The following is a 26,499-nucleotide window of genomic DNA, read 5'->3' as shown; positions in this document are numbered from 1 at the left end:
AGGTCTGGAATCGTTGGAAGGCTCCATGGTTCTTCCATACTCAGTTCCAACAGTAGCGTGAACCATGGCCTTCTCGGCCAGTAAGGCACAATAGCTATGATCGTGCATGATTCCCTTGCTAACTTCTGCAAGAATTTTGTTATCATTGGAAATGGTGGAAAGGCATACCCGAGGTTGAATGTCCACGGGTGCAAGAAACAGTCTGTCCCTAAAGCCTCCGGATGGTGAAGGCGTGAATAGAACCTGGTTACCTTCGAGTTCTTGACTGAAGCAAATGAGTCTACCTGTGGGGATCCCCATTTCTGAACAAGTTGCTGGAATACCTCCTGGTTCAGTGACCATTCGTGGATACTGGAGAAGTGTCTGCTCAGCTGATCCGCTAGGATATTCTGTTTCCCTGGCAGATATACTGCTGTCAAATCCGACAAGTTCTTTTGAGCCCAATCCATGATGTAGGCTGTCACTTCTAAGAGGGACTGACTCCTTGTCCCCCCTTGCCTCCTGATATAGGATACCGCTGTAGTATTGTCTATCTGGAGAAGTACTACTTCCCGTTGGATCAGATGACTGAAAGCCCTTAAAGCTAAAAAGGCTGCCTTTAGTTCCAGGAGATTTGAAGCGACCTCTACTAGAGGGACTCTCCACTTCTCTTGTACGCAAAATCCCTTGCAGTGTGCTCCCCATCCTTGCAGACTTGCATCTGTGGTTATCACTACCGGACTCTGTTGTTGTATCTGGTGACACGTCTTGAGGTGGGACGAGAGCGTCCACCACCACAGCGAGTTCTTTACCTTCAGGGGTAGAATCAACCTTTGAAATAGGTTCCGCTTGTTCCATGATCTGAGGAAGAAGACCTGTAACCCTCTCATGTGCCAATGTGCCCATTTCACCATCGGTATTGCCGATGAAAAGGTTCCTAGGAGACTCAGACACTGCTTGGCTAATACTACCCTCTGGGTTAAGAATGCTCTGACCTTCTGCTGAATCATCACCATCTTCTGGTCTGGAAGGCATATCTTGTTCTCCCTGGTAATAAACCTGGCCCCCAGGAAAATCATGTCCTGGGACGGTCTCAGCTGACTCTTTTGAAAGTTTATCATCCAACCTAGTCTCTGCAATTCTTCCACTAGAATCTTCTGATGGTGTAGTAAGACTGAACGATCTTGATGAACTAGCAGAATGTCGTCCAGATAATGAAATACCCTCAGTCCTCTGCGTCTTAATGAGGCAATTGCTGGAAGAAGAACTTTGGAGAACGTCCTTGGAGCCGTTGACAGACCGAAAGGAAGACTCCGGAACTGCCAGTGGTGATCTTTGATTGAGAATCTGAGAAATTTCTGAAAACTGTCTTTTATTGGAATGTGAAGATAGGCGTCCGACAGATCGATGGTCGTCATCCAGTCGTCTATTCTCACCAATTTTATTATGGTTTGCAGTGACTCCATCCTGAAGTGACGGATCTTTATGTGTTTGTTTAGAAATTTCAGATCCAAGACTGGCCTCCATCCCCCTGAACTTTTTGGAACTACGAACAACGGTGAGTAAATCCCTGAAAACTTTTCCTTGCATGGAACTGGAATTATTGCTCTTACTTGGGCTAATGAGTCTATATAGTCCATCAATACTTTCCCCTTCAGCCCGTTTTTTGGTAGTCTTGTTTCTATAAACTTTCTCTTTGGTGGAGTTCTCTTGAATTTCCACGAATGTCCTTTTCTTAGAGTCCTGTGCACCCAAGTATCTTCTATCGACTCCACCCAGACTCTCCAGAAGTATTGCAATCTTGCTCCTACTGGAATAGACCGGGTGGACGTACCTTCAGAATGGTTTCTGATTTTGTCCGGAACTAAGAGTTGACTTAGGTTTTCCTGACTTGAGAAAGGAAGACTGTGAACCTTTCCAGTTTCTGTTGAACTGCTTCCCTGGCTTATAAGATCTTGCCTGCTGAAATCTGCTTGTTGATTGTTTTGTATTTGACTGTTGGCGAAAGGGCTTAGTTCTTCTGTCTTGCGGCAACAATCCGGACTTTCCTCCAGTAACTTTCGCTATTGCGCCATCCATTTCAGGGCCAAATAGGTGTTTTCCATCAAACGGAATCTTACACCAATTATTTCGAGATGATTGGTCTGCCGACCACGGTTTCAACCAAAGAGCCCTCTTTGCTGTCACAGTATGGAGCATTGCCCTTGCCGATGATCTGATTGTGTCGATAGCGGCCTCTCCCATGAATTCACTGGTCAACTTCAGCTCATCCAATGCCTTTATAATTTCACTTCTGTCAGTGTCAGAATTTAAAGCTGTTTCGATATTTTCTATCCATACCTTCGCCGCCTTTGCCAAGGAAGTCAATGCCACTGCTGGTCTACAAGCGGCCCCAGCTGCCAGAAAAGCCTTCTTTAAATCCGTATCAATCTTCCTATCTAGAGGGTTGGTGAATGAAACTGCATTGTCCATAGGGAGAGTTACATGCCTGGCTAGCCTCATTATTGAGGCGTCTACCACTGGCGGAGACTCCATTATCTTAACATCATCCTCATTGAAGGGATAAAGCTGTGTGAACCTGTTCGCCAAAGACGGCTTCTGTTCCACTTTGCTCCATTCTTTATGAAAGATATCCTTAATTACTTTCATGAAGGGAAAGTTGTTTGGTTGTTTGTCTAGGTGAGGATAATATTTATCCGGTTCTTGTACCGCTCCTTCTTCCCAGCCTATTGCTGATTTTACTTTCGATACAAAGGCTGGAATTAGTGCGAAGTCAAAGCCTACTGGCGGTAGACCCGCAGAGGTAGAAGCTTCCTCCGACTGATTCTGTGGATTAACTGCCGGTGCTTGAGTAGCCGCCAATTTTTCAAACGATTCTTGAACCGCCTGTTGTATAAACATCATTACTTGCTGATTATCTGACTCCTTCTCCTTGCCCAGCTCCATAAAGCAGGCCTCGCATACCATCTTGTCAGGCATTGCCGGCTGCCCACATGACCAGCAGCATGATCTTTCTGGCTGAGAATATCTTTGCGCTTTGCTTGGTCCTGGAGAAGATCTTCGTCTCTCATAAGGACTGTTAGAGCGCCTATTTGATCTATGTCTGTGAGATCTGTATTCTGGTGAATAATTTCTGCGCTGTGGAGACCTACTCCTGCGTGAGGAATAATATCTGCTTGAATAATATCTCCTAGGAGATCTGCTTCTACTGGGAGATCGTCTCCTAGACTGCCTGTCTTTAGGCGATTGTCTTTTATCAGATTTCTTTCTCTGCTTTCTGGGCGAATCTCTTCTAGATGATCTTTCATCTCTGTTTGACCTCGAAGGGGATCGAAGTTTTCCAGAGGATTGGCGCCCTTTAGACCCCTCACTCCTCCTTTCTCCATCAGGCGGACTGTGGAAACACAAAAAGATATGTTCCACTAAAAACATCCACTCCTACTGATGGGAGAAAATAGTCCTCTTTTAAGCCCGTGCAATTAATTTTAAATATACACCCTGGTGCTGTGATATAGAATCGAGAGCGATTAAATAATCACTCATTACCTCATCTGACTCTTTGAGGGATGTTTATCCGCATCTTCCATCTTAAAAAAGCACACAATGCAAATATCAGATGAATCCACAAAAGGTATAAAAAACATATCACCTGCTCCTGCAGACATGCTGAAATACCTTGTAGTTCCCCAACTTGCACCGGTTGGTCCTCCTGCCTGGCACTCCAACCGCAGGCTGGATAGGTGAAAAAGCGGTACCGCAGCAAACCCACTGCACCCGCTCTGGCGTCCTGTACAATGCTTCCGGTAATGTGTCCAGTTAAATGGACGCCCGGATCTCGCGAGATCCTCTGACGTCACTTGCCCAATCCGGAAGGTAAAGGAGAGAGGGCGGAAGATAGCAGCCACCCTCGTCCGGACGCTGGGTAAGACGGCTCACAGCACACAGGGAGGCGGCAACAAAGGGATTGCCCTCGCATATTTAAGCCCCATTTAGAGGCCGCAATGCGTACCGCCTGACGGGAGAGGCTGAACCCGTCAAACTGCCCAAAAAAATTCAAAAGAAGAAACAAAAATGGCAGATTTAAACAATAAAAAATGAGAGAAAAACAAAAAGCAAACCTGCCCATGAGAGGACAGAAAAAAGAGAATGGCGGGGGGAGGCGGGGTTTTGTTTTTATAAGCAAGCTGTCCTATTGGGGTCAGGGGGTGGAGCCTAACCCAGAGGTATGCCGCCATCTCTGTCCAGAAAACAAAGTTCTGATGTTGTGAAACTGTTAAAGAAACATCAAGCCTTTTCAGTGCTGCCGAGTCGATTTTTAGTCCGGAGGTTCACTTTAACTGGAAAGTTTTTCTTGACATCAGCTGTTCTGTCTAAAGTTTCATCCAGTTTAGATCCAAATAATAAGCCCCCTTCACAAGGAACTCCACATAGTTTGGATTTTGAGGAGTCATCTCCCTTCCATGTCTTAACCCACACACCACGTCTAGCAGAATTTACTAAAGCAGTCGTTCTTGCAGTTGCAGGCTGAGATTCAATAAGAACCGAAGCTGAAGAGGAGGCTACAGTAGAGTCCTTAATTTCTTTAATAGCTGTGGACATTTCTGATCTCATAAACCCATAAGATCTTTAAATATCACAGGTGATTCACTTTTCACTATTTTATCAGTACAATGGTGACATATTTCTGCTTGAAGATGAAGAAATGTTTGCATTGCATAATGGACATTTTTCCACTTTTAGGGCTCTATCACACACAGACGTTGCATTAGAGGGGACGTTAAGGTCGCATAACGTTCCCCTAACACAACACATGGTGGTGCTAACCTCGGACGCTACATAGAGATGCGTTATGCGTCTCTTGGTGTGCGCCGTTTTCGTTCAAAACTGGTAGATCGAAAATGGCGCATGCGTCAAAAGACTGTGGAGACCACGTGATCGGAACACGCCGCATCACGTGGTCCCGCCAGCCAATTGCCGCACAGTGTGGCCGCTCCAGGAAGTAAACACTGCACGTCACACAGTGCAGTGAATCTTAATTAGCCATGTGGCTAGGGACAATAGCGGACTCTCCCCTCCTCCTCTCCTGCACTGAGCATGTGCAAACAGTCTAACGCGGCTAAAACCGCGTATAACGCACAGCATGCTGCACTTTCTTTGAACGTGCAGTGTTACACTGTAACGCAACGTGGGCACTGAACAGCCCATTGATTTTTCATTACTGTGAGTTGGGCTGCGTTACAGGCTGCTCTAACGTGCGCCTGTAACGTCCCACTGTGAAAGCAGCCTAACAGTAGATGTAGACGCAGAGGGTGAATGATGCTGGGAGCTTGATTTATCCGTTTTGGGCTGCAATAAAGCAGAATATGCCCTTAATTAGTGCAGTGTGTGCGTGTAGTGCCAGACTCAGCAGACTGCAGCGGTGTAGGGCCTGCAGTGTCTTCCATGTTTCCAGAGAGAGTGAGGGAACATGGAAAGCTAACATGAGTTTAAATAAATTTGCCAATTACCTGCATCTGACAAGGAGTTGTTACAGCTGCGCCGGATTACGTCTGTAATCGGCGCTTGCTCCTTCTGGTCACGCGGGACGCCAGCGCGTGACGTATTTCCGGTATACGCCCGGAACTTCCTTAGCGTGCCCCTGCCGCATAAATGTGCTGCCCAATAGGGAGAAGCCTCCTACACGCTGTGCAGACTGAAAGCTGGCTCCCCTGACCAGCATTACAGCTCAGCCTGCAACAGCACTGCCCTTGCCGCCTGACATAGATAGCTCTGCAGAGGATCCCCCGATGCGTCCCATCCGGGACAGAAAAACAAACTGAGGACTCAGGGTGAGCTACGGATATTTATGCTGCCTGCTTGTTATGCAAATTTGTTTAATCTTTTAGCTTCCTGTCCAACTTGGGGAAGAGAGACAAGTCTCAAGGAGGGGTGCTGTCCTGACAGACGTCCTGGGAAATATAACCTAAGAGAAAACTCAGGTGCAAAAATTGCTTGTATATGGGCCCAGGTATCCAAAAATCGCTCCAACCCCAAAGCCCTGGACAAAAGGCCGAGCTACTTACTGGTAGTAGTGTTTTGGCGAATCCTCCAGGACAGCTCCTCCTGAGATTAGCATTGATCTCCTCCCCTATGGAAACACATGCAGATGTCAATTAATTAAATTAGCTCCCACTACATAGCCAGTTACCTCCTGTGCTTCCCCAGTTCTAAAAAGAGTACTTAGCTCATCCCTTATTCTCATAGCAGATTATATTCATTTAAACATATACAACTCTTAAGAAGAAGTAGGGCTGGGAACTAAGGCAGTTGTCCTGGAGGATTCGCCGAAACACTACTATCAGTAAGTAGCTCGGCCTTTCTCTCATCATCCTCCAGGACAACTCCCCCCGAGACCAGTGAGAACCAGATCTTACCTTAGGGTGGGATAACTGCCTGGAGCACTTTGCGACCAAACGCCTGATCCTGGCTTGAGAGTAATTCGACTCGGTAATGCTTCTCAAATGTTGAGTGTCTTGACCACGTTGCCGCCTTACATATCTGGTCTAGTGAAGCTCCCGATCTGTCTGCCCAAGAGGTTGCCAAGGATTTAGTCGAGTGTGCTCTAATATCTGAAAGTGTATTACTGCCTGAATTTTTGTAAGCTGAATTAGTCACCTCCCTAATACATCTAGCTACGGAGTTCTTGGACGCATGTAAGCCCTTGTGGCTACCTGCAAATAGCAGTAAAAGATGGCTTGACCTTCTCCAGTGTCGAGTTCTTTCTAGATATGTGATAACTGCTCGTCTTACATCTAGTCTGGCCAATCTTTTCTCTCCGTCGTTCTTAGGGTTAGTGGAAAAGGATGGTAGAAGGATTTCTTGAGACCTATGGAAAGCTGTATCTACCTTGGGTAAATATGTTGGATCAGGTTTGAAGACTATTCGATCTAGATGGATGATCATATAGGGGTCCTTCATGGACAGTGCCTGTAGATCCCCCACCCTTCTTGCCGTTGTAATGGCTACCAGGAAAGCTACCTTTAAGGTCAAATGCTTAATGGGTATTTCCTCTGCTGGCTCAAAACAAAAATCCAACATCAGAAAATCTAGGACTAGTGACAAATCCCACGGTGGAACAACCTTGCTGGAAACCGGCTGGGATCTGGCCACAGAATTCAAAAAAATTTTTAACATGCAGTTCAGTAGTTGTCTATTCAAAAAAACTGATAATGCTGAAACCTGCACTCGCAGGGTGCTGACTGCTAAACCGAGATCTACGCCATCCTGCAAGCGTTAATACGCTCCCTCTGTTCCCTAGGTGCCAAGGTCCCTCCACTTTCAGGAATTGTAGGAAAGGAAACCAAGCCCTTCTCGGCCACCATGGCGCTATGAAGATTACTATTGCTTACGATAATCTTAATTTGTTGAGGGCTCTCGGAATTCGGTTGAATGGCGGGAAGGTGTATAGAAGGCCATCCGGCCATTCTACTGCCAGCGCATCCAACCGGTCTATTGAAGATGAAGGCTGCAGGGAACAGAAATCATTCACTTTCATGTTGAAAGGTGTAGCGAATAGCTCTAGAGAGGGCACTCCCCATTTAGCTATAATCTCGCTGAAGACCTCTTGATTTAGTTGCCACTCTGCCTCTATTACCAGTAATCTGAGACCATCTGCCCACCTGTTGAGCGTCCCCTGGATATGGGTTGCTGAAAGGGATAGTAAGTTCTCCTCTGCCCAGGTTAATATCTCTAAGGCTAGTTCTCTGAGGTTCTCAACTCGGTAACCCCGTTTTCTGATGTAGGAAACCTTGACCATATTGTCTGAAAACAACATTACTTCTCTATTCTGAATGTGAGAAAGTAAGGACTGCAGAGCTAACTTGACTGCCATGAGTTCTCTGTAATTTCATGAACTGTGTCTGAGTTGTGGAGACCATTGACCCCGTACCCGGTGACCTAGGTAATGAGCTCCCCACCACCAAGAACTGGCATGCGTGTACACCTTTATTGGGGCTGCTTGCATCCAAAGACGTCCCCGACCTAACCGGTCTGAATTCGTCCACCATTGAAGTGATAGTACAACGTGAAGTGGAGGGACCACCTGTCTGTCTAACAAGGAAATCGTCTTGTCCCACCTTTGAAGAAACCAAGCCTGCAAAACTCGTGTGTGGGCCTGGGCCCATTCTACTGCTGGAATTACAGAGGTCATCTGATCTAGCAGCGCCATTGTCTGGCGAAGAGATACTGCCGAGTTAGAACAATGTCACTGCAAGACTACTACTTAGGATTCTGGTGTGTTTTGCCATCTCATGTCTCTTTAGAAGGCAGCTAGTGAAGGGTCACTATATGCATTTGTCAGTATTTAATTAGCTGTTTTCCTGCACAAAGAACCTCTTTAACCACTTCAGTGCCAGAGGGTGGTTTGCCTGATCGGTGCTGCGTGGGCTCTCCAGCCCGCAGCACTGATCAGATAGCAGCCAGGGCGATCAGACTTCCCCCCCCTTTTTTCCCCACTAGGGGGATGTCCTGCTGGGGGGGGGGGGGGGGTCTGATCGCCGCCGGCTGCATGCGCTTGCGGGGGAGGGGTGACCCTTCAAAGCCCCCCTCCGCAGCGCTTCCTGGCCTCCTTCCCCTTCCCTCCCTCTCCCTTCCTCTGTGAACGGCGCAGCGCCGTATATATGTAAACACCGGGGAAGATCTTCCCCGTGTGTTTACATTTACCCTGCGAGCCGCGATCGGCGGCTCGCAGGGTGTTCACGGAGACTCCCTCCGTGAGCTGACATGGAACGGCCGCTCATACGAGCGTCCGTTTCCATGGAATCCACTTCAGGATTCAGGGGCGTACTTAAGCGTACGCAGAATCCTGAAGTGGTTAAAATAGAAACTAAAAGTACACCCGAACTGAGCGGGATATGGAGGCTGATATTTCTTTTTAGGCAATGCAGATTGCCTGGCTGTCCTGAGCCTCCGGTTTCAAATATTTTTAGCCGTATACCCTAAACAAGCATGCAGATCAGGCGTTTCTGACTGGATTAGCAACATGCTGATTTCAGGTGTGCAAGTCAGCTACTATCGCAGTCTGACATCCACAGGACTGCCAGGCAGCTTGTGTTCCCCTTATGGACCTAGAGCAGTTTTTACATTTTAGCTATGTCCCTATTTAATCAGCAATAACTTTATCCCTACTTATGACCCTCAAATGAAATATATATCTTTTTTTCAAGACAAACTAGGCTTTCATTGTATGGTATGTTTTCCCTTGAACAATTTTGTTTTCTATGCATTTTAATGGGATAGAGGGTGGGAAAAAGAGAAAAACCTTTTTCAGTTTTACCAATTCCAGTTTAAAAACAAAAAGCGCTACTGTAGATACACACATTTTGTTTGGCAATTTCTACCGCTTATCACAAAACTTAGATTATGCTCCTGTCATAATTCATGGCGAGATTATTTGATTCTAAAATAATAATACAGTGAGTATTTTTAACTATGAACTGAGAAAATAAAAGTATTTTTAATGGTAAAAATCAATCTTATAGACTCAGGAAACATATATTCCTTTTCACCAATTAGTGCTGCATCAGAAAGTGGAGGTGTGCACAGGAGCAATGCCTAACCGTGCACAGCTGTGCTTCAGCTACAAGACATATCTACGTCGTCGTGGCTTAGATGAAGTCAGAGGACGTAGATATACTGTAGTGGTGGATAAAGTGGTTAAGGAAATAAATATGGCAGCCTCCATATCCTTCTCAGTTCAGGTGTACTTTAAAGCAAACCTGAACTGAAAATTGTAAGTCAAAATAAACACACACATCATACATATCTCCCGTGTAGTCTACTTAATCTCTTTCTCCTCTATCGCATCCTGTTTTGTTCACTGTGATCTATGGAATTCGTCATTTTAAAAATGGCGATCATCTTCCAGGTCAGCACGTTGTTAAAGAGAATCTGTACTCTAATATTCTTACAATAAAAAGCATACCATTCTATTCATTATTTTCTCCTGTGCCCCTCTGTGCTGTTTCTGCCACTCTCTGCTACAATCCTGGCTTGTAATTACCAGTTTTAGGCAGTGTTTACAAACAAACTAACCAGCTTCTAATAGGCTCAGCTAAGCATAGTGTGTGAGTCATTCACAGTATGCAGGGGGCCTGCAGAGGGTGTGTATCGCTTCTACCAATCACAAGCAGCCCTGCACATTCCACACAATCAAGCTTTAGCCCGACAAACAGGACAGAGGAAAGATACATTGATTTATTGACAGTGACAGTGAGACAGTGCAGTTAGGAAAGACTGCAGTAAGCCAGAGCAGATTAGAACAGGCATAGGAACTTATAGGATAGAAGAACTAAGGCTGAAAAATTTGTTACAGAGTCTCTTTAAACTGTAATTTTGCCCACATGAGCCATAGGGAAACAAGGTTATTACCTTGCACACAGGGCTGTGGAGTCGGTCCAAAAATCCACCGACTCCGACTCCTCAGTTTAGGATTCCACCGACTCCTCGACTCCTCTAATTTGCATATTACAATTTTGTTGATTAAAAGTATGTAACATGAAATTCGTCTCTTAACTGCCAACGCTTAAGAATTTTACAAGACAACTGAAGTGAGAAGGATATGTAGACTACTATATTTATTCCCTTTAGACTAAAACTAGTCCTTGGTAAGAGTACTTGTAAAAGGTACAAACCGGAACAAAGAACATCTATCAGGCCCTAGGCAATGTAAGTGTGGGTACATGTAAGAATGATGTGCAGGTACTCTGCAGGGGAATGAGGAGATTGTAAACAGACAACACCTCTGTGTTCAATGTGCACAGCATTCTCAGTGGATTCCTTGCAGCTCTGTGGGGAGTGCATATGTAGAGTATAGTACTACTGTGTAACAAAGTAAACCTGAGACAGATGAAATTAAAGTTTTATACATACCTGGGGCTTCCTCCAGACGCCTTCAGGATAATCAGTCCCTTGTTGTCCTCCTCCACCACCTGGATCTTCTGCTATGAGTCCAGGTACTTGAGCCAGTCGGGCGTAGTGCGCATGCACACACTCCGCCGCCAGGAGCATACTACACCTGTGCAGCACTATTGTGCAGGTGCAGAATGTTCCTGGCTGTGGGAGCGGCATGCGGCCGGACAGCGCTGACTGGCTGAATTACCAGGACTCATAGCAGAAGATCTGGGTGGTGGAGGACAACGAGGGACTGATTAGCCTGAAGGGGGCTGGAGGAAGCCCCAGGTATGTATAAAAAAAAAAAAAAAACTTTACTTTTCATCCGTCTCAGGTACCCTTTAATTTGTAGTCACCAAACCAAATTTTAACAACATATCAAATTATTTGATTTCATCAGCAAAGGGAGTGCATACATTTGCATAAATCAGCATCAGTGCAGAATTATTTCCATCTCATTGACCATCTCTATTAGTGACACAGCTACACATCAGGCTTTATTCTTACAGCATAGATGTTATTTAGTATATATAAGAGATTCATGTGTACACATCATATATACAGTCACAATAGGATATGTATATCTGACCTTAAAAATACGGGGACTGCTTTATTGAAGCAGCACAAGTAACTAATTTTGATTGGTTTATTTCATTACAGCTATTACTGTATATATACATTATTTTTAATGACTATTATCTGAGAAATAGAACATTTTATCATATTTTCTATTTAAATTACAGTTACAAATTCATTAGGAGTCGGAGCCGGTGCATTTTTTCCCGACTCCAGGCACCCAAAATTGCCCAACTCCATGACTCCGACTCCACGACTCCGACTCCACAGCCCTGCTTGCACATCAGTTGTCCTTTCAGTTGTAACTGATAGCAACTGATACATAACTGACAGTAACTGATATAGTTCAGTTCTGACAAAATATTATCAGAACTGGAAGGAATCATTATTAGAAGCAAATTGTGAGCTTCTGAGAGGAATTGATAGCAATGCAAATTTGCAAGTACATAATGCGTTTATTTTAAATAATTTTACTCGGTTCAGGTTCTCTTTAAATGCCGCAAACTACAAAAACATGGCCAATGGGAGAGGTGCAAATTTCTCTAGTGTACAGGTAGTACATATAATCTTGGATCAAAGGTGGTACGCACGCACGCGCACACACACACTTATTTACCGGAGAAACTCCTTTCCATAGTCCAAGAATATTTTCATTACGAATTACTTTGACAAAAAGATGGAACATTCCAACGCGGTTCCTAGAGAGAAGCAGAACTACAGTTCAAACAATATGTATTGTAAGCACACTAAAATAACATTTAAGGTATCCTTAAAGGATACCTGAACTGACATGTGACATGAGATAGACATGTGTATGTACAGTGCCTAGCACACAAATAACTATGCGGTGTTCCTTTTTTTTCTTTCTCTGCCTGAAACAGTTAAATATCAGGTATGTAAGTGACTCAGACAGGAAGTGACTACAGTGTGACTCACTTTCTTGCTCTCAGAAGCCATTTTCTGCTAGGAAAGTGCTTTATAGTTGGAATTTCTTATCATTAAGGGTCACACTGTAGTCACTTCCTGTCTGAGTCAGGACAGAGTCAGCCACTTAGATACCTGATATTTAACTCTTTCAGGCAGAGAAAGAAAAAAAGGAACACAGCATAGTTATTTGTGTGCTAGGCACTGTACACACACATGTCTATCTCATGTCACGTCAGTTCTGGTATCCTTTAAGTCACCTGAAAAAAAAATGGTTTCACTTACCTAGGGCTTCTACCAGCCCCCTGCAGCCATCCTGTGCCCATACCGGTCCTCTATAATCCTCTGTTCTACTGCAGCTTAGTTTCTTTTTCACGCAGGACACTATTGCGGATGGCAACGCAAGCAAGGATATGCGTTGCCAGGGCTGCGCAGGCATAGTGCCTGACGACTCAGAGTCAGCGAAAACAAAACGAACCCGTGGCGGGGGACCGGAGTATCAGTGAGTGGCTGCACGGGCACATGATGGCTTCAAGGGACTGGTAGAAGCCCCAGGTAAGTGAAACCAAGTTTTTCAGGTGACTGAAGTATCCCTTTAAAAGCTCCAGATTTCACATTGGTCATACTCCAGATGTTGCTACATTCATAAACAAGTTTAACAAATAAAAAATCTGGACTTCATCCCTCAAGAGAGTTCTGGGCTTAGTGCTGTACAGACCCATCGCTAGCCTAGAGGCTGGCAACGCGTACTGCTGCTGCAGGAGGGGAGGGGGCAATGCACGAAACAAAGCAGTGGGAGGCACAGAGAGGAGAAAAATTGCCCATGGCCTACGCTTGGCCAAGATGATCTGTCACTCCTGATCTCTATGCAACACATTGGGGAGGTCTAAGGCCCAGCGGCCGCTGTACATGTTAGATTCTTGGCAGAGGCAGCTGCTCGGCCAAGAACTGTCTAGCATATAAACAGCATTTTCTAATAGCATTTAAATAGCACGTAAAAGCATTACAGTGCTTATAAAGAAGGCATTGTGAGATTCCTCCTGCTGCATGATTTCTCCTGTTCACAAATCCTTCTGCTAATGCTCTCTGGCAGTGTTCTTTACAGTTGTAGCACTGTCTGACCAGATAAAGGAGAGCCTTTTATTATCAGTTTGGCCTGCATGAAAGTTATTTTCACTACCCTCACCTGCCTCTGACCACTGACCCTAGGAGACCCTAACCCCAGGCACCCATGTTTGTACTGATAGCGAGGTATTGTGGATAACACCAAAGATTGCTCACGCTCAGCCTGCCATCCAGGCTTGGCGAGTATGACCAGTTACTAAGTTCACTGGTGAAAACTCTTGACTGACCCGACTTTTTAACCGCCCTGGCGGTATGATTACTTCCAAATTTTATTGTCTAAAAGCGGTGCACATTTTTCACAAACTTTTAGTCCCTAAAAAAAAATAAAAAATCATACTGCTAGATAGGCCTGGGGCAGCCCTACACATTTCACACCTGCTATGGATCCAGCATTTCCGACCCGAGCCTGACTGGGGTTACTGCTATGGAGGTTAAGAGATTGTCGCAGACCTGAAAACAGATGGCCACATCATCATTGCCATCACATAAAATTGTAGTAACAGGACAAAAAACTATAAACACAACATCTCCCAATAGTACACCGCTTACATTTTTGTAAATATTTAATTACAGCATATCTTTACATGGACAACACTTTAATACAATGTACAATAGTCTGTGTACAGCTTGTATAACAGTGTAAAATTTGTTGTCCTGTCAAAACAACATGACAAAGCCATTAATGTTTAAACATCTAGCGAAAAACGTGAGTACTCCCCTAAGTAAAGAATGTCAAAATTCTGCTCAGTTTCCTTCCCCGAAGCCATGTGAAAACAGTGTTGCAAGGTCTCAGGTGTGAATGAAGATCAGGAGTGTCTTTTGCAAATAGACATACAAGTTCTGACAGCATTGATGCAAAAGATGAAGAGTGGTGGGTCTGCCTGTCAGTGCTCAGACCATATGCTGAACACTGCATCAAATTCATCTGCATGGATGCCATCCCAGAGGGAAGCCTCTTCTAGATATGATGCACAAAAAAGCTTGCAGTTTAAAGGGGTTCTTTCGCGAATGAGGAAAAAGATAAAAAAAGTGGTTCATGCATAAACTATTAAACATCCTTCTAAAATAGTGTAAGAAAGTTTTAAAAAAAAATGAATGGTTTCCTCAATACAACATGTAATGTAAATCGTGACGGATGACGGCGATTCCTGCTAGAAGTGGGTTATACCACCGAAAACTACATAGGCAGCAGTTATGGTTGTGAAATGAAAGTAAAAAAAACAAAACACTCTTAACAATTGGATTAGCCTCCCAGTCCATCATCTGTCACTATTTACATTAAATGTTGTATTGATGAAACCATTCATTTTTTTTTTACTTTTTACACTATTTTAGAAGGATGTTTTATAGTTTATGCATAAACTACTTTATTTTTTCCTCATTCGCGAAAGAACTCCTTTAAGACAAGCAGACTAAGGACATGGATTACTGGATCCATGTCCTGTGGTCTTATGAGACCAAGATAAACTTATTTGGTTCAGATAGTATCAACGGGTGAAGAGTACAAAGACAAGTGTGTCTTGCCTACAGTCAAGCATAATTGTGGACGTGTCATGGCTTGAGGCTGCATTAGTGCTGCCGGCACTAGGCAGCTACAGTTCAATGAGGAACCCATGAATGCCAACGTGTTCATACTGAAGCAGGGCACAATCCCCTCCCTTCTGAAACTGGGCCCCAGGGCAGTTTTCCAAAATGGTAACGGCACCAAACACACCCCCTAGAGGACCACTGCCCTACTAAAGAAACTAAGGGTGAAGGAGCTGGACTGGCCAAGCAGGTCTCCAGACCTAAACCCTATAGAGCAGTGTTCCCCAACCCTGTCCTCAAGGCCCACCAACAGTGCACATGTTGTGGAAATCCACAGAGGTAGTTAACCCCCCTGGCGGTATGAAAAATTCCGCCAGGGGGTAGCGCAGCAGTTTTTTTTTTTTTTTTAAATCATGTAGCGAGCCCAGGGCTCGCTACATGATAGCCGCTGCTCAGCGGCATCCCCCCGCTTCGATCGCCTTCGGCGATCTCCGATCAGGAAATCCCGTTCAAAGAACGGGATTTCCTGGAGGGCTTCCCCCGTCACCATGGCGACAGGGCGGGATGACGTCATTGGGAGTCCCGATCCACCCCTCGGCGCTGCCTGGCACTGATCGGCCAGGCAGCGCACGGGGTCTGGGGGGGCCCGCGCGCCGCAACAGATAGCGGCGATCAGGTGCGGGCCGGCGGCGATCAGTGTGCTGGCGCAGCTAGTAAAGTGCTAGCTGCGTCCAGCAAAAAAAAAATTATGTAAATCGGCCCAGCAGGGCCTGAGCGGCACCCTCCGGCGGCTTACCCCGTGTCCAGCACGGGGTTACCGCTAAGGAGGTTAATCAGCTCTGCCGAGACACTAACTCACTTGTGAATGTTTGTGGTTTTCTGAAAAACATGCACTGTTGGTGGGCCTTGAGGACAGAGTTGGGGAACTCTGCTATAGAGCATCTGTAGGGCATCCTCAAACAGAAGATGGAGGAGCGCAACGTGTCTAATATCCACCAGCTTCATCATGGAGGAGTGGAAAAGGATTCAATTGGCAACCTTTGAAACTCTAGTGAACTCCATGCCCAAGAGAGTTAGGGCAGTGTTGGAAAATAATGGTGGTCATACAAAATATTGACACTTTGGGCAAAAGAATAAAATTCTTTAAGGCCTTGATCACATTGCGTTCGTCTCGCGTCTGTCCGCGTTGGGCTGTTTTTTGAGGCGTCTTTTCCCGATTCCGGTCGCTTGGGTGGGCGATTCTTTTTGTGCTTAGCGGTTTTCTAAGCGTTTTTTCCAAGCGGTTTTGTAATTCACTCCGACGCAAGTCAGGAAGTGAACTCTTTGACCCGGAAAAGAATAAATACAATGTATTTATTTTTAAAAAGCGATTTTGTGAGCATTTTGTGTTTCTCCTATACTTTCCATTGAGGTGGTATCGCCTCAAAAATGGTACACGCACCACTTTGCTAGCTGCACAGTGCACGACCCGCACTGATATGAACCTTCTCATAGACATTCATTGTCCACACGGTCGGGGGTTGTTTTTAAAAACCACACGGGCAAAAAAAAGCCGAGACTGCTTGCAGTGGGAACAATCCCTAAAGGAGTTTGACACCTGCGTGCAAGACAAAACTCGGCCAAGGCGAATAAGAATGACAGACTCTGCGGAGAATCCAGCAAGTGTACAGCAGCCCCCAAACCCCCCTGAGCCACCACAGCCAAGAGCATTGTTCTCCCCACTCACCGAGCTCCTGCTTGTCTTCACAATTGTGATACTCCATCTCTCCCCCCCCCCCCCCCCCCCAGAGCAACAGAACATGATGCTAGCCTATAGACTAATTTTAAGTCTGTACATCCTTGGCACTGCAATGTCACCTAAGGGATCCGAGCCCAATCCCTGCCGGGTGACATGCCTAGTACGTGCATACGAGGCTTTGGATGGGAAGACAAATATTTAAAGCTGGCCACACACAACTGATTTTCACCAAACAATTATTTTGGTTAAATCTGCTATACTTTCAACTAATCAATAACTTTCTATCAATTTTCTGTTAAAAAAAAAAAAAGGGACTGGATAGGTCAGAAATCTAACACACAGCATCTGCATCAAGGCCGTATTTACCATAAGGCACTGTAGGCACATGCCTACAGGCACCATATTATAGAAAGGCGGCTCACTCTGCTCCCCGAGTGTTTCCCTCCCTCATTCCCTATGCAGAGTCCTGAGCTAAGTATAAATGAGAGGTTACTCACTTGTCTCTTGGCATTCTACTGACCAGATTTCTCTTCAGTCGAGGTCATCTCTACCTAATACTTGGCGGCACCAGTAGCTACCTATGTTGGGCAAAGGAAGTAAGGGAGAAGATGCTGTTCAGTTTGGCGGGAGGTTGTAGGTTCATGGAGGGCAAAGTCAAGGGTGCCAGGACATCTGTGCCTATAGGCTCCTGTGATGTAAATCCAGGCCTGATCTGCATTGCTCTCCACTGCAGAGCTGACCCCATTCAACTACATTGAATAGAACAGTGCTGTATTACACACAGAAATGTATGCAGCTGTGTGTTGTCAGAACACACTACTGCGCATAAATTTGCACATCAAACACTGCTGTCTACAAACGGTCTGACGCCCCTGCCTATTACACACTGCCCCTGCATATTGCACACTGATAATGTGTTGCTTAAATCTATCCAGCAATGCAATAGTACCCAGGCCTTCAAAGCATACCTTTAGGACCCTTTTACACTTAATGCATTGAGTCGCTTCCAATTGGCCAAAATGAAATACAAATCAGCACTTAAGCGTAAAACAGCCCTAAAGCATATCCAAGGGAAAAAAATGATTATGCTTTACTTACCTGGGGCTTCTTCCAGCCCCTAGAAGTATATCTGGTCCAGCGGTGCATTTCCATTGTACTCCAGGGTGACACATCCATAACGATCATCAATCTCCAGCGGGGTCACAGACTTCTGGACAGGTGCACCACTCCTAATCGCGCTCCCATGGCCAGAAGCATTCTGCACTTGTACAGTTCAAGTCTTTGTGGACTGTGCAACTGCAGAACGCTCCCAGCCCCAGGAGTGCGATCATAAGAGGCGCACCTGCGTAGGAGGACGCAACCCAGCCAAGGGTCTGCAAACTTACGAGGTGACAGCAGCACCTTGGAGGACAACAGAACAGCACTGCTAAACGTCTAGGGGCTGGAAAAATCCCCAGGTAAGTAAAACTTTAATTTTCCCCTCGGCTATCCTGCTGTGGTTGGGGATTACCTAAGAAGAGGGAAGCCTCTGGATGGTCCAGATGCTTCCCATGTCATTCACGACCCCTCTCCACCACTGACCAGGACACCCTTATAATATGCGTCCACACTCCCTTTCACGTATGAGCATAGCCGCACTACCCAAGTACAGTCGTGCTTGTGCAGTAGAACAAAGCCACTCAGGCTTAATGCGTGGCCACAAAAACAACTCTGACAGTCTCTTGTCAGATATATTCAGTGGGTAGTTATGCATTAAGCCATCTAGCACCTAGGTTCTCAACGTGTGGTACGCATACCCCAGGGGGTACTTCTGATGGTTCCAGGGGGTACTCGGGCTTGATATAATTAACCAAGAATAACAAATTTGGAGTTTTAGAAAATTATAAATCTTATTTAAACACCACCAAATTAGTGCTTTAGCTAATTAAAAGCAATAGTAAATGCTTAAAAATTGTTTAGAACTAATTATGTACTACGATTAAATATATATTTGTCAAGGGGTACTTGTGATAATGTTTACTATGCTAAGGGGTACTTAGTGAGTACAGGGTTTTAAAAGGGGTACATGCCAATAAAATGTTGAGAAACTCTGATCTAGCAGAACAGTGCAAGCTGAAAAAGTGTATATACTTGAATATAAGTGTATACTTATATTCAGCTTTTTGAGATTCACCCTGAATCAGTTGCTCCATTCCATTGGCAGTGCTGATCTGGCCATAGCTGAGCTGCATAGCATTCAAAGTTACTCAAACGGGTGATAGGGTCTCACTATAACATTCATGCCACTGTTGTTCTGCAGCAGTGAGTGCCTTGCAGCCTCTGGATATCCCTTCTGTTCTCCAGCTGGCCAGCCAGGAATCAGCACCAATACTTAGACGTCTGTGCCAATTTTTCCCCAACTGTCCAGGCAGAAGACAGTAACGTTGAATGCTATGCAGCATTCAAGACAAATCTGGGCATTGCAGTGAACAAGCAAAAAGAGGTTCAGAGAGGACAATGGTGACAATTCACCTTATTCTGATCTTTTCAGCAGAGTTGATGACCTCCCACTGCTGAAAAGGCTGCTTGCAGCTGCCTGGCAATTGCAGTGTTCTCCCCAGGCTCTTTTAGCCGGGTGCTCCACCCGGCTAGATTTGGTGACCACCCGGCTGTCATCGGCTCACCTCCTCCTATGCTGTAAGCACAGTTGCCCTGCATTTTCAACTAGCCCCACCCGGCTACTTTTTCATGCCACCCGGCTACTTTTTCATGCCACCCGGCTGAAAAAAAATTCTGGGGAGAACACTGAATTGCTTGCCGAGCTTGCAGTTTAGCCGCTTGTGAAAGGACCTAAACCATAGTGAATAAAAAGTTTCACTTACCTGGAGCTTCTAAAAGCACCCACAGCAGTCCTGTGCCGATCCTCAACGATCCTTCGCTCCCCACCGCTGCTTAGTTTAGATTCTGCCAACTGATCAGTTGGCGGTCCACTACGCCTTTGCAGCCCGGGCCATGAGCATCCTCGTATGTGTTCACGGCAGCGAAAGCATCCTGCGCAGTACGAGGTTTTCACTTACTGCACCTGCACAAGACGCTCTCCCGATGTGAACTCGTACAAGAATGCACACAGCCTGGCTCACCAATTGATCAGTTGGCAGAATCATAACTAAGCGGCTGCAGGGGAATGGAAGATCCTTGCTCAGGCGCATGGCTGGTAGAAGCCTCAGGCAAGTGAAACTTTTTATTCACTACGGTTTAGGTTCACTTTAAATAGTCTTTTCACTGACTATCAACTGCTCCTGGAAAAGGGCCCTAAATCAAAGAAAGATAAGAACTGGCACAGCTGTCTGCTGCTGCTGATCAGTGCATGGTCTCCATGGCATGCAACATTCAACTTCTGTGGATAAATTCCAGGTCTTCATCAACTGTTTTTTTACCCTGCTAAAACAGAAGTAGCAAAGTGAGATCTCCGCCTAGTGCGCTATTTAGAAACCGCCTCAATACTTTATTTCAGTTTGAATTTCATAATAAAGATCTGACAGAACAGCAGCCACCAAACTACGGCACACCTGCTTGCGTTGCTATCAGTCCTCCGCTACAAGCTCCCCACACTGGTGTACAGTGACTTCTCTTTCCTGTGTTATACACGCAGAGATAAGACCCAGAAATGCAGCGTCCAACTTATCCACACAGACCAGACTGTAGCTGACACATGATCTGACATATTTACCCCGTTGATGACAGCTGCTGTGTTTGTAGACGAGTTTTCAGTAGATCTAGCGGCTGGAAGAGGAGTGTGGAGCAGGTTCCGCTAAGGGTGCCGCACACAAAGGCTTTCAGCACCGGGTGCATATGGGGCAACATAGAGAGGTGACTCGAGGCCAGCGGCTCTGCCGCCATTACTGCCGCCGCTCACACAGCCCGTACCAAGCTATAACTCTTACACATCCCGACTGCAGCAGCTCATTCCCATCACGTGAAAGGTGCGGGAAGTGATGTCGATGAGAAGCAGGAAGTGGGAGTTACTAGCGCTATACGTTTCCGACCGATTGAGTTGTTTGCTAGGGAATTCCGGCTCTTCTCGGAGAATCGGCTCTTCTGAATCGGCTCCCATCAAAGAGCCGGCTCTTACGGCTCTCAATCGGCTCTTCATTAAATATCACTGGACGCCACTCAGAATCGGAGTAAAAGCCCCGCCCCCGTCTTCATGACAACTCCAGACTGCTTCGCTGACTGCCCCAATCCCTCCTGCTACTGCTCTGCTCTGCCCCATACACTCCTACAAGCTGCAACTACAGGACTACATCTCCCAGCATGCCTCAGCGCCCTTTATTACACAGCAAATCAGAGCTGTGTGGGGCGGCTGAGGCATCGGCTCTTTAAAAACTGAGAGCCGGCTCTTGTCGTTCACAGCAAAGAGCCGCTCTTAGAGCCGGCTCGTTCACGAACGACCCATCACTAAGTGGTACATTCAAATTGTCTGTCTGGGGTAATTGACTGCTACACTTGCTGGCAGTGCTAAAATAAAGCAACAGGCACCCTAGCAGTCGAAATCATGCCTGTAACTATGTAGACATGGTAACAGAACTGCATACCTCCCAACTTTTTGAGATGAGAAAAACAAAAGTTTGCTTTCTTAAAACAGAAAGAATTTGCAATAATCCAGGTTGGAGTGAGCTTGAGATGTCTCCCAGTGCAAGAAAGAGGGACACTTAAGCCACACCCCTAGTCACACACACGCCATAAAGATTTCATAAGAAAAATATGTTTTTTCATAATTCAAACCACACTAGTCCTTAGTCCTTTCTATCCTGGTTCATTTATCTTCATATTAATATTTTAAAATTAGTAATATATCAATTTAAAGGATGGGAATAGAGTTTAGAGTCAATTAAACTAGAGTGACCAGAAAAGTGGGGAGGACTGAGGAGGAAAATGGGCGTGGTCATGACATTATATGGGCGGAGCTAACGTAATGATGTAACAGCGAGGCATAAGAAAGCAGTGTTTACGCCATGATGTGGACAAACAAGACTTTGCATCATGGGTGCGCAGAAACTGTGTGATGCTAATAGTATACCATAACCACAAAGAAGCAAACATAGCCATCTATGACCATTAAATAATAAATGCAGTAACAGTTACCCCGGACACCAGAAAATAAACGCAATAGGCAACATGTCAGCACAAAATAAATGCAATGCGGGCAACATGTCAGTACAAAATAAACACAATGCGGGCAAACATGTCAGTACAAAATAAACGCAATGCGGGCAACATGTCAGTACAAAATAAACGCAATACGGGCAAACATGTCAGTACAAAATAAACACAATGGGCTCTATTCTCAAAGACTTCCCGCATGCGGTAAAGTACATGCGGGAAGTTTGCACCCAAAATACCGGCAAGTTGGGATTCTCAAAATGTTCCGCATGTTTTTTCCGCATGCGGAAAAAGTGTGATAAAAGTGCGGGATTCATGCGGTAAAATTTCCGCAAAAGTCGGTATTTTCCGCAATAAAAGATCAATTCTCAAAGATGTTCAGGCGCATCATTTCTTCGTTAATTACCGAATTTTTATCACCTACAAGTAGTAGGTGATATATTCCGCATCCCATTGACTTTAATGAAGTGTGGAGGCTTAAGGGCTGTGCTTGGTGGACTTTAACTTTTTTTTTTTAAACACACTTTTTCATGCGACCTTTTTACCGCATGATTCCCGCATGAATAATGCCTGTTTCCGCATCTTTTTTCCCGCATGCGGAAAACATGCGGAAAATATTAGTGAATGTGGAAAAAATGCGGAGTTTACCGCTGGTGGGAATTTAGCGCTAAAATTTTGCGGTACTTTTGGCTCTTTGAGAATAGAGCCCAATGCGGGCAAACATGTCAGTACAAAATAAACGCAATGCGGGCAACATGTCAGTACAAAATAAACGCAATGCGGGCAAACATGTCACCAGAAAATAAACGCAATGCGGGCAAACATTTCACCAGACAATAAACGCAATGCGGGCAAAAATTTCACCAGAAAATTATCGCAATGCGGGCAAACATTTCAACAGAAAAGAAATGCAATGCGGGCAAACATTTCACCAGAAAAGAAACGCAATGCGGGCAAACATTTCACCAGAAAAGAAACGCAATGCGGGCAAACATTTCACCAGAAAAGAAATGCAATGCGGGCAAACATTTCACCAGAAAAGAAACGCAATGCAGGCAAACATTTCACCAGAAAAGAAACGCACTGCGGGCAAACATTTCACCAGAAAAGAAACGCAATGCGGGCAAACATTTCACCAGAAAAGAAATGCAATGCGGGCAAACATTTCACCAGAAAAGAAACGCAATGCGGGCAAACATTTCACCAGAAAAGAAACGCACTGCGGGCAAACATTTCACCAGAAAAGAAACGTAATGTGGGCAAACATTTCACCAGACAAGAAAAGCAATGCAGGCAAAGTTCACCTAGAAAAAAAACATTTACTCACCTGGCAGAAGTCTCCGGCCTCTGGCGCGCTCCTCCCGGGACCACCTTCCCTCTGCATATCTCCCGCGCTGACAGGGCTACGGCAAGATGGCGCCCGATGCCCTGTACTGGAGACACAAATAGTCTCCAGTACAGGGCTTCGGCAGCCATCTTGCCGTAGCCCTGCTCGCCTGCCGGTGTCAGAACAGACACCGGAAGAGGAGGCTGGAGCGGGGCTGCAGGCAATGAATTGGCACGGCGTCTATAGACGCCGCTGCCATTTCATAAGGAGAGGGTGGCCAGAGTCCCGAGGCCGGGACGTCCCGCTGCTGAAAGCGGGACGTTTCCCGGGACCTCATTAAGCCTGGGACAGCGGACCCCGAATCCGGGACGTCTGGTCACTCTAATTAAACACATTTTTAGTAGATAAATATATATTTACATAGAAAGAGGGACAGGGTTCCCAAAGAGGGACTGTGCCTCCAAACGAGGGACAGTTGGGAGCTATGGAACTGATAAAAGAAATGCAGCCTAGGATGAGAAAAAGCATGAAGACTACAATAAGGCCTCTTTCACAGTGGGACGTTGCATTTGATGCGATGTTAAAGTCGCACAATGTGCCCCTAACGCAGTGCATGTAGGTTATGACATTGGACGTTATTTTCCACTGCGTTGTGTCTCTTGGTGCGCCGTTTTCGTCGCATACTGATGGGACGAAAGCGGCACATGCGTTACATTAAAAAAAACCATTACTGAGCATGTGCAACACATAACGCAGCAAATTTATCGCTAAATGCACAGCATGCAGCACTCTCTAAATATTGCTACACGTTAAACACTAACGCAACGTGTGCACTGTGAATGTCACACAGACTTTGTTTGCTGTGTGTTAGTCTGCGTTATAATTTTTTATAACGTGCGACTTTAACGTCCCACTGTGAAAGAGGCCTTAAAGGACAACTGAAGTGAGAGGTATATGGGGGCTGCCATATGTATTTCCTTTTAAAGGACATAAAAGGCGAGTCTTTAATCTATTTTTACTTACCTGGGGCTTTCCTCCAACCCCTAGTAGACATTTTGCTCTCTCAACGCAGCTCCGGTCCTCTTAGGTGTCCCGCTGGCTGCCGGTAAAGATCGGCACTTACACGCGGACGCCTGCACGTGTCCACTGCAGCAGGTGTACTGCCCCTGCATGGACGCATTCATGCACAGAAGCGCCGACCCACTGGCGGGTCACAATCTTTACCGGTGGCCAGCGGGACACCTAGGAGGATCAGAGCTGTGGCGAGGGAGCAAAATGACTGCTAGGGGCTGGAGGAAAGCCGCAGGTAAGTAAAAAGAGATTAAAGGCTCGCCTGGTATGTCCTTTAAACAATAACAGTTGCCTGTCAGACCAGTTGATTTGTGTTGCTGCAGTAGTGTCTGAACTGCACACCTGAAACAAGCATGCAGCTATAATCTTGTCAGATCTGACAATGTCAGAAACACATGATCTGCTGCTAAGGCTAAAAGTATTGGAGGCAGAGGATCAGCAGCATAGCTAGGCAAATAGTATTGCTTAAAAGGAAATACATATGGCAGCCTCCACATACCTCTCACTTCAGTTGCCCTGAGGCATGTCCGGCAGAGAATCTTATTGGATCACTCTGGCGATATTGCAGAGTTGAGGCTGTGCACACTGCAGGAGGAGGGGGAAAGAATAGCTGACAGAGTATCACTAGAAGCACCAAGCAGTGGGAGGAGTGTGTGAGAACAATGCCCTCATCTGAATCCTAGGCTGATAGCTGTCGAGCTGGTCACCGCCCATAGCCCAGAATGTAATTATTGGCTATGACCAGGGCCGGATTTAGACCAAGGCCACCTAGGCCATGGCCTAGGGCACCACAGGAGCAAGGGCACAAAAGAAGCAGGCTAAACTGTTTGCAAACTTGCAAATGCTGCAATGCAGGGAGATCAGGAGAGCGCCTGACCGCAATACTCTGCTGCTAGCTGCCACCTTGCTCTCTGTGCACATTTGCATTGTGGCCAGGGGCTATGGACTTGGGCAGCATTGGAGACAGAGGGGAAGAGGAAGCTTATGGAGACGAGTGGAGAAATGAGTGACACTGATGGCTGCTGCAGTGTGAAACCGAGCTAGCTACCTATACTGAAAGGGGGGGGGGTGGTAAAAGGAGGGATTAAGGGAGTCATCTGGCTACCTATACTGGAGGGAAAGGGGGGGGGGGGGACGGGTCATCTTGCTACCTATACTGGGGGGCGGGTCATCAGCCTACCTATACTAGAGGGAAAGGGGGGGGGAGGTCATCTGGCTACCTATACTGGAGGGAAGGGGGAGGGGTCATGTAGCTACCTATATGGGAGGGGGGGTCAGGTCATCAGGCTACCTTTACTAGAGGGAAGTGGGGGAGGGGCCATCTGGATATCTATACTGGAGGGAAGGGGTCATCTCGCTACCTATACTGAAGGGGGGCGGCTGGTGACAGTGGCCTTGGGCGGTAAAGAGTACAAATCCGGTCCTGGCTATGACAGTGCCAGGGAGGGCGATTTGGGTGCTGGGTACACAATTTGGCACAAGTCAACTTTAGGGGAACCAGCGGGAATCCCCATAGAATAGCTCAGCACACACCCTTTTGAAATGAATTAAGGCCCCACCGAGTAATGAAATAAAAATATCAGCCTGTAGATGAGAAATTTTCGTAGCAAGTCTAATTTTAAAAAATTAGAAAAAACAAAACAAAACACAATACTTACCGCATACAAACCGCCAGAATTCATTCTGTGGCAGCCATCTTCACTCTGTTGCTCTAACCCATTCCTGCCTCCCGTATGGAGGCTTTGTAGCGGAGTAGAAAAAAAATAAACTGTGGAAGAACGACAACTACAGGTAGGATAGCGGAGGAGTAAATTCAATTTTTTTTTAATGATTTTGTTTTACTGTATTTATTTTATTTAAATGACTAGCTTTACTAGAATCATTGTCCCTTTGCTTTGCTCACTGGCTGTGGGATCAAAAATTTCGCTTCACCTGGACAACTTTTTAGTCTAACTCTATGTCCACTTGGATAGAGGAGATTGCATGCCAGGACCCACGCTGGGCTTCAGGCTGGACACTTGGGTCGGGCTAGTCTAGCGGGTCCGAATTGGGCTACCATATCTGGAGAATTTTTGCTGTCTCACCAGGGCCAGCCCTAGACTTTTTGCCGCCTGAGGCAAATTTAGAAAAAATTGCCGCCCTCCCCCCCCATGGGTGGCCG

The 26,499-nt window shown here is 45.9% G+C and overlaps 1 protein-coding gene across 3 annotated transcripts in view; it reads right to left on the bottom strand.

Annotated features, from left to right (window-relative positions):
- Positions 1-26,096, bottom strand: part of SLC25A38 (solute carrier family 25 member 38) — an 81,868-nt gene extending 55,772 nt beyond the window's left edge. Inside the window, exons 1-3 of one of the 3 annotated variants that reach the window (XM_068240190.1) lie at positions 20,508-20,595; positions 17,296-17,376; positions 12,101-12,182 (exon numbers count right to left, since the gene is read on the bottom strand). In XM_068240190.1, coding sequence (XP_068096291.1) covers positions 12,101-12,182; positions 17,296-17,309 — 96 coding nt within the window. In that variant the 5' untranslated portion in view covers positions 17,310-17,376; positions 20,508-20,595. Of the gene's footprint in view, positions 1-12,100; positions 12,183-17,295; positions 17,377-20,507; positions 20,824-25,996 lie in introns of those variants that run through there. The other 2 variants (XM_068240191.1, XM_068240189.1) reach the window with 2 other exon arrangements.
- Positions 26,097-26,499: the final 403 nt, after the last annotated feature.

This window comes from Hyperolius riggenbachi, chromosome 6 (assembly GCF_040937935.1).
Source record: "Hyperolius riggenbachi isolate aHypRig1 chromosome 6, aHypRig1.pri, whole genome shotgun sequence".
Taxonomy (NCBI): Eukaryota; Metazoa; Chordata; class Amphibia; order Anura; family Hyperoliidae; genus Hyperolius; species Hyperolius riggenbachi.
This window is presented reverse-complemented; position numbering and strand designations above follow the sequence as displayed.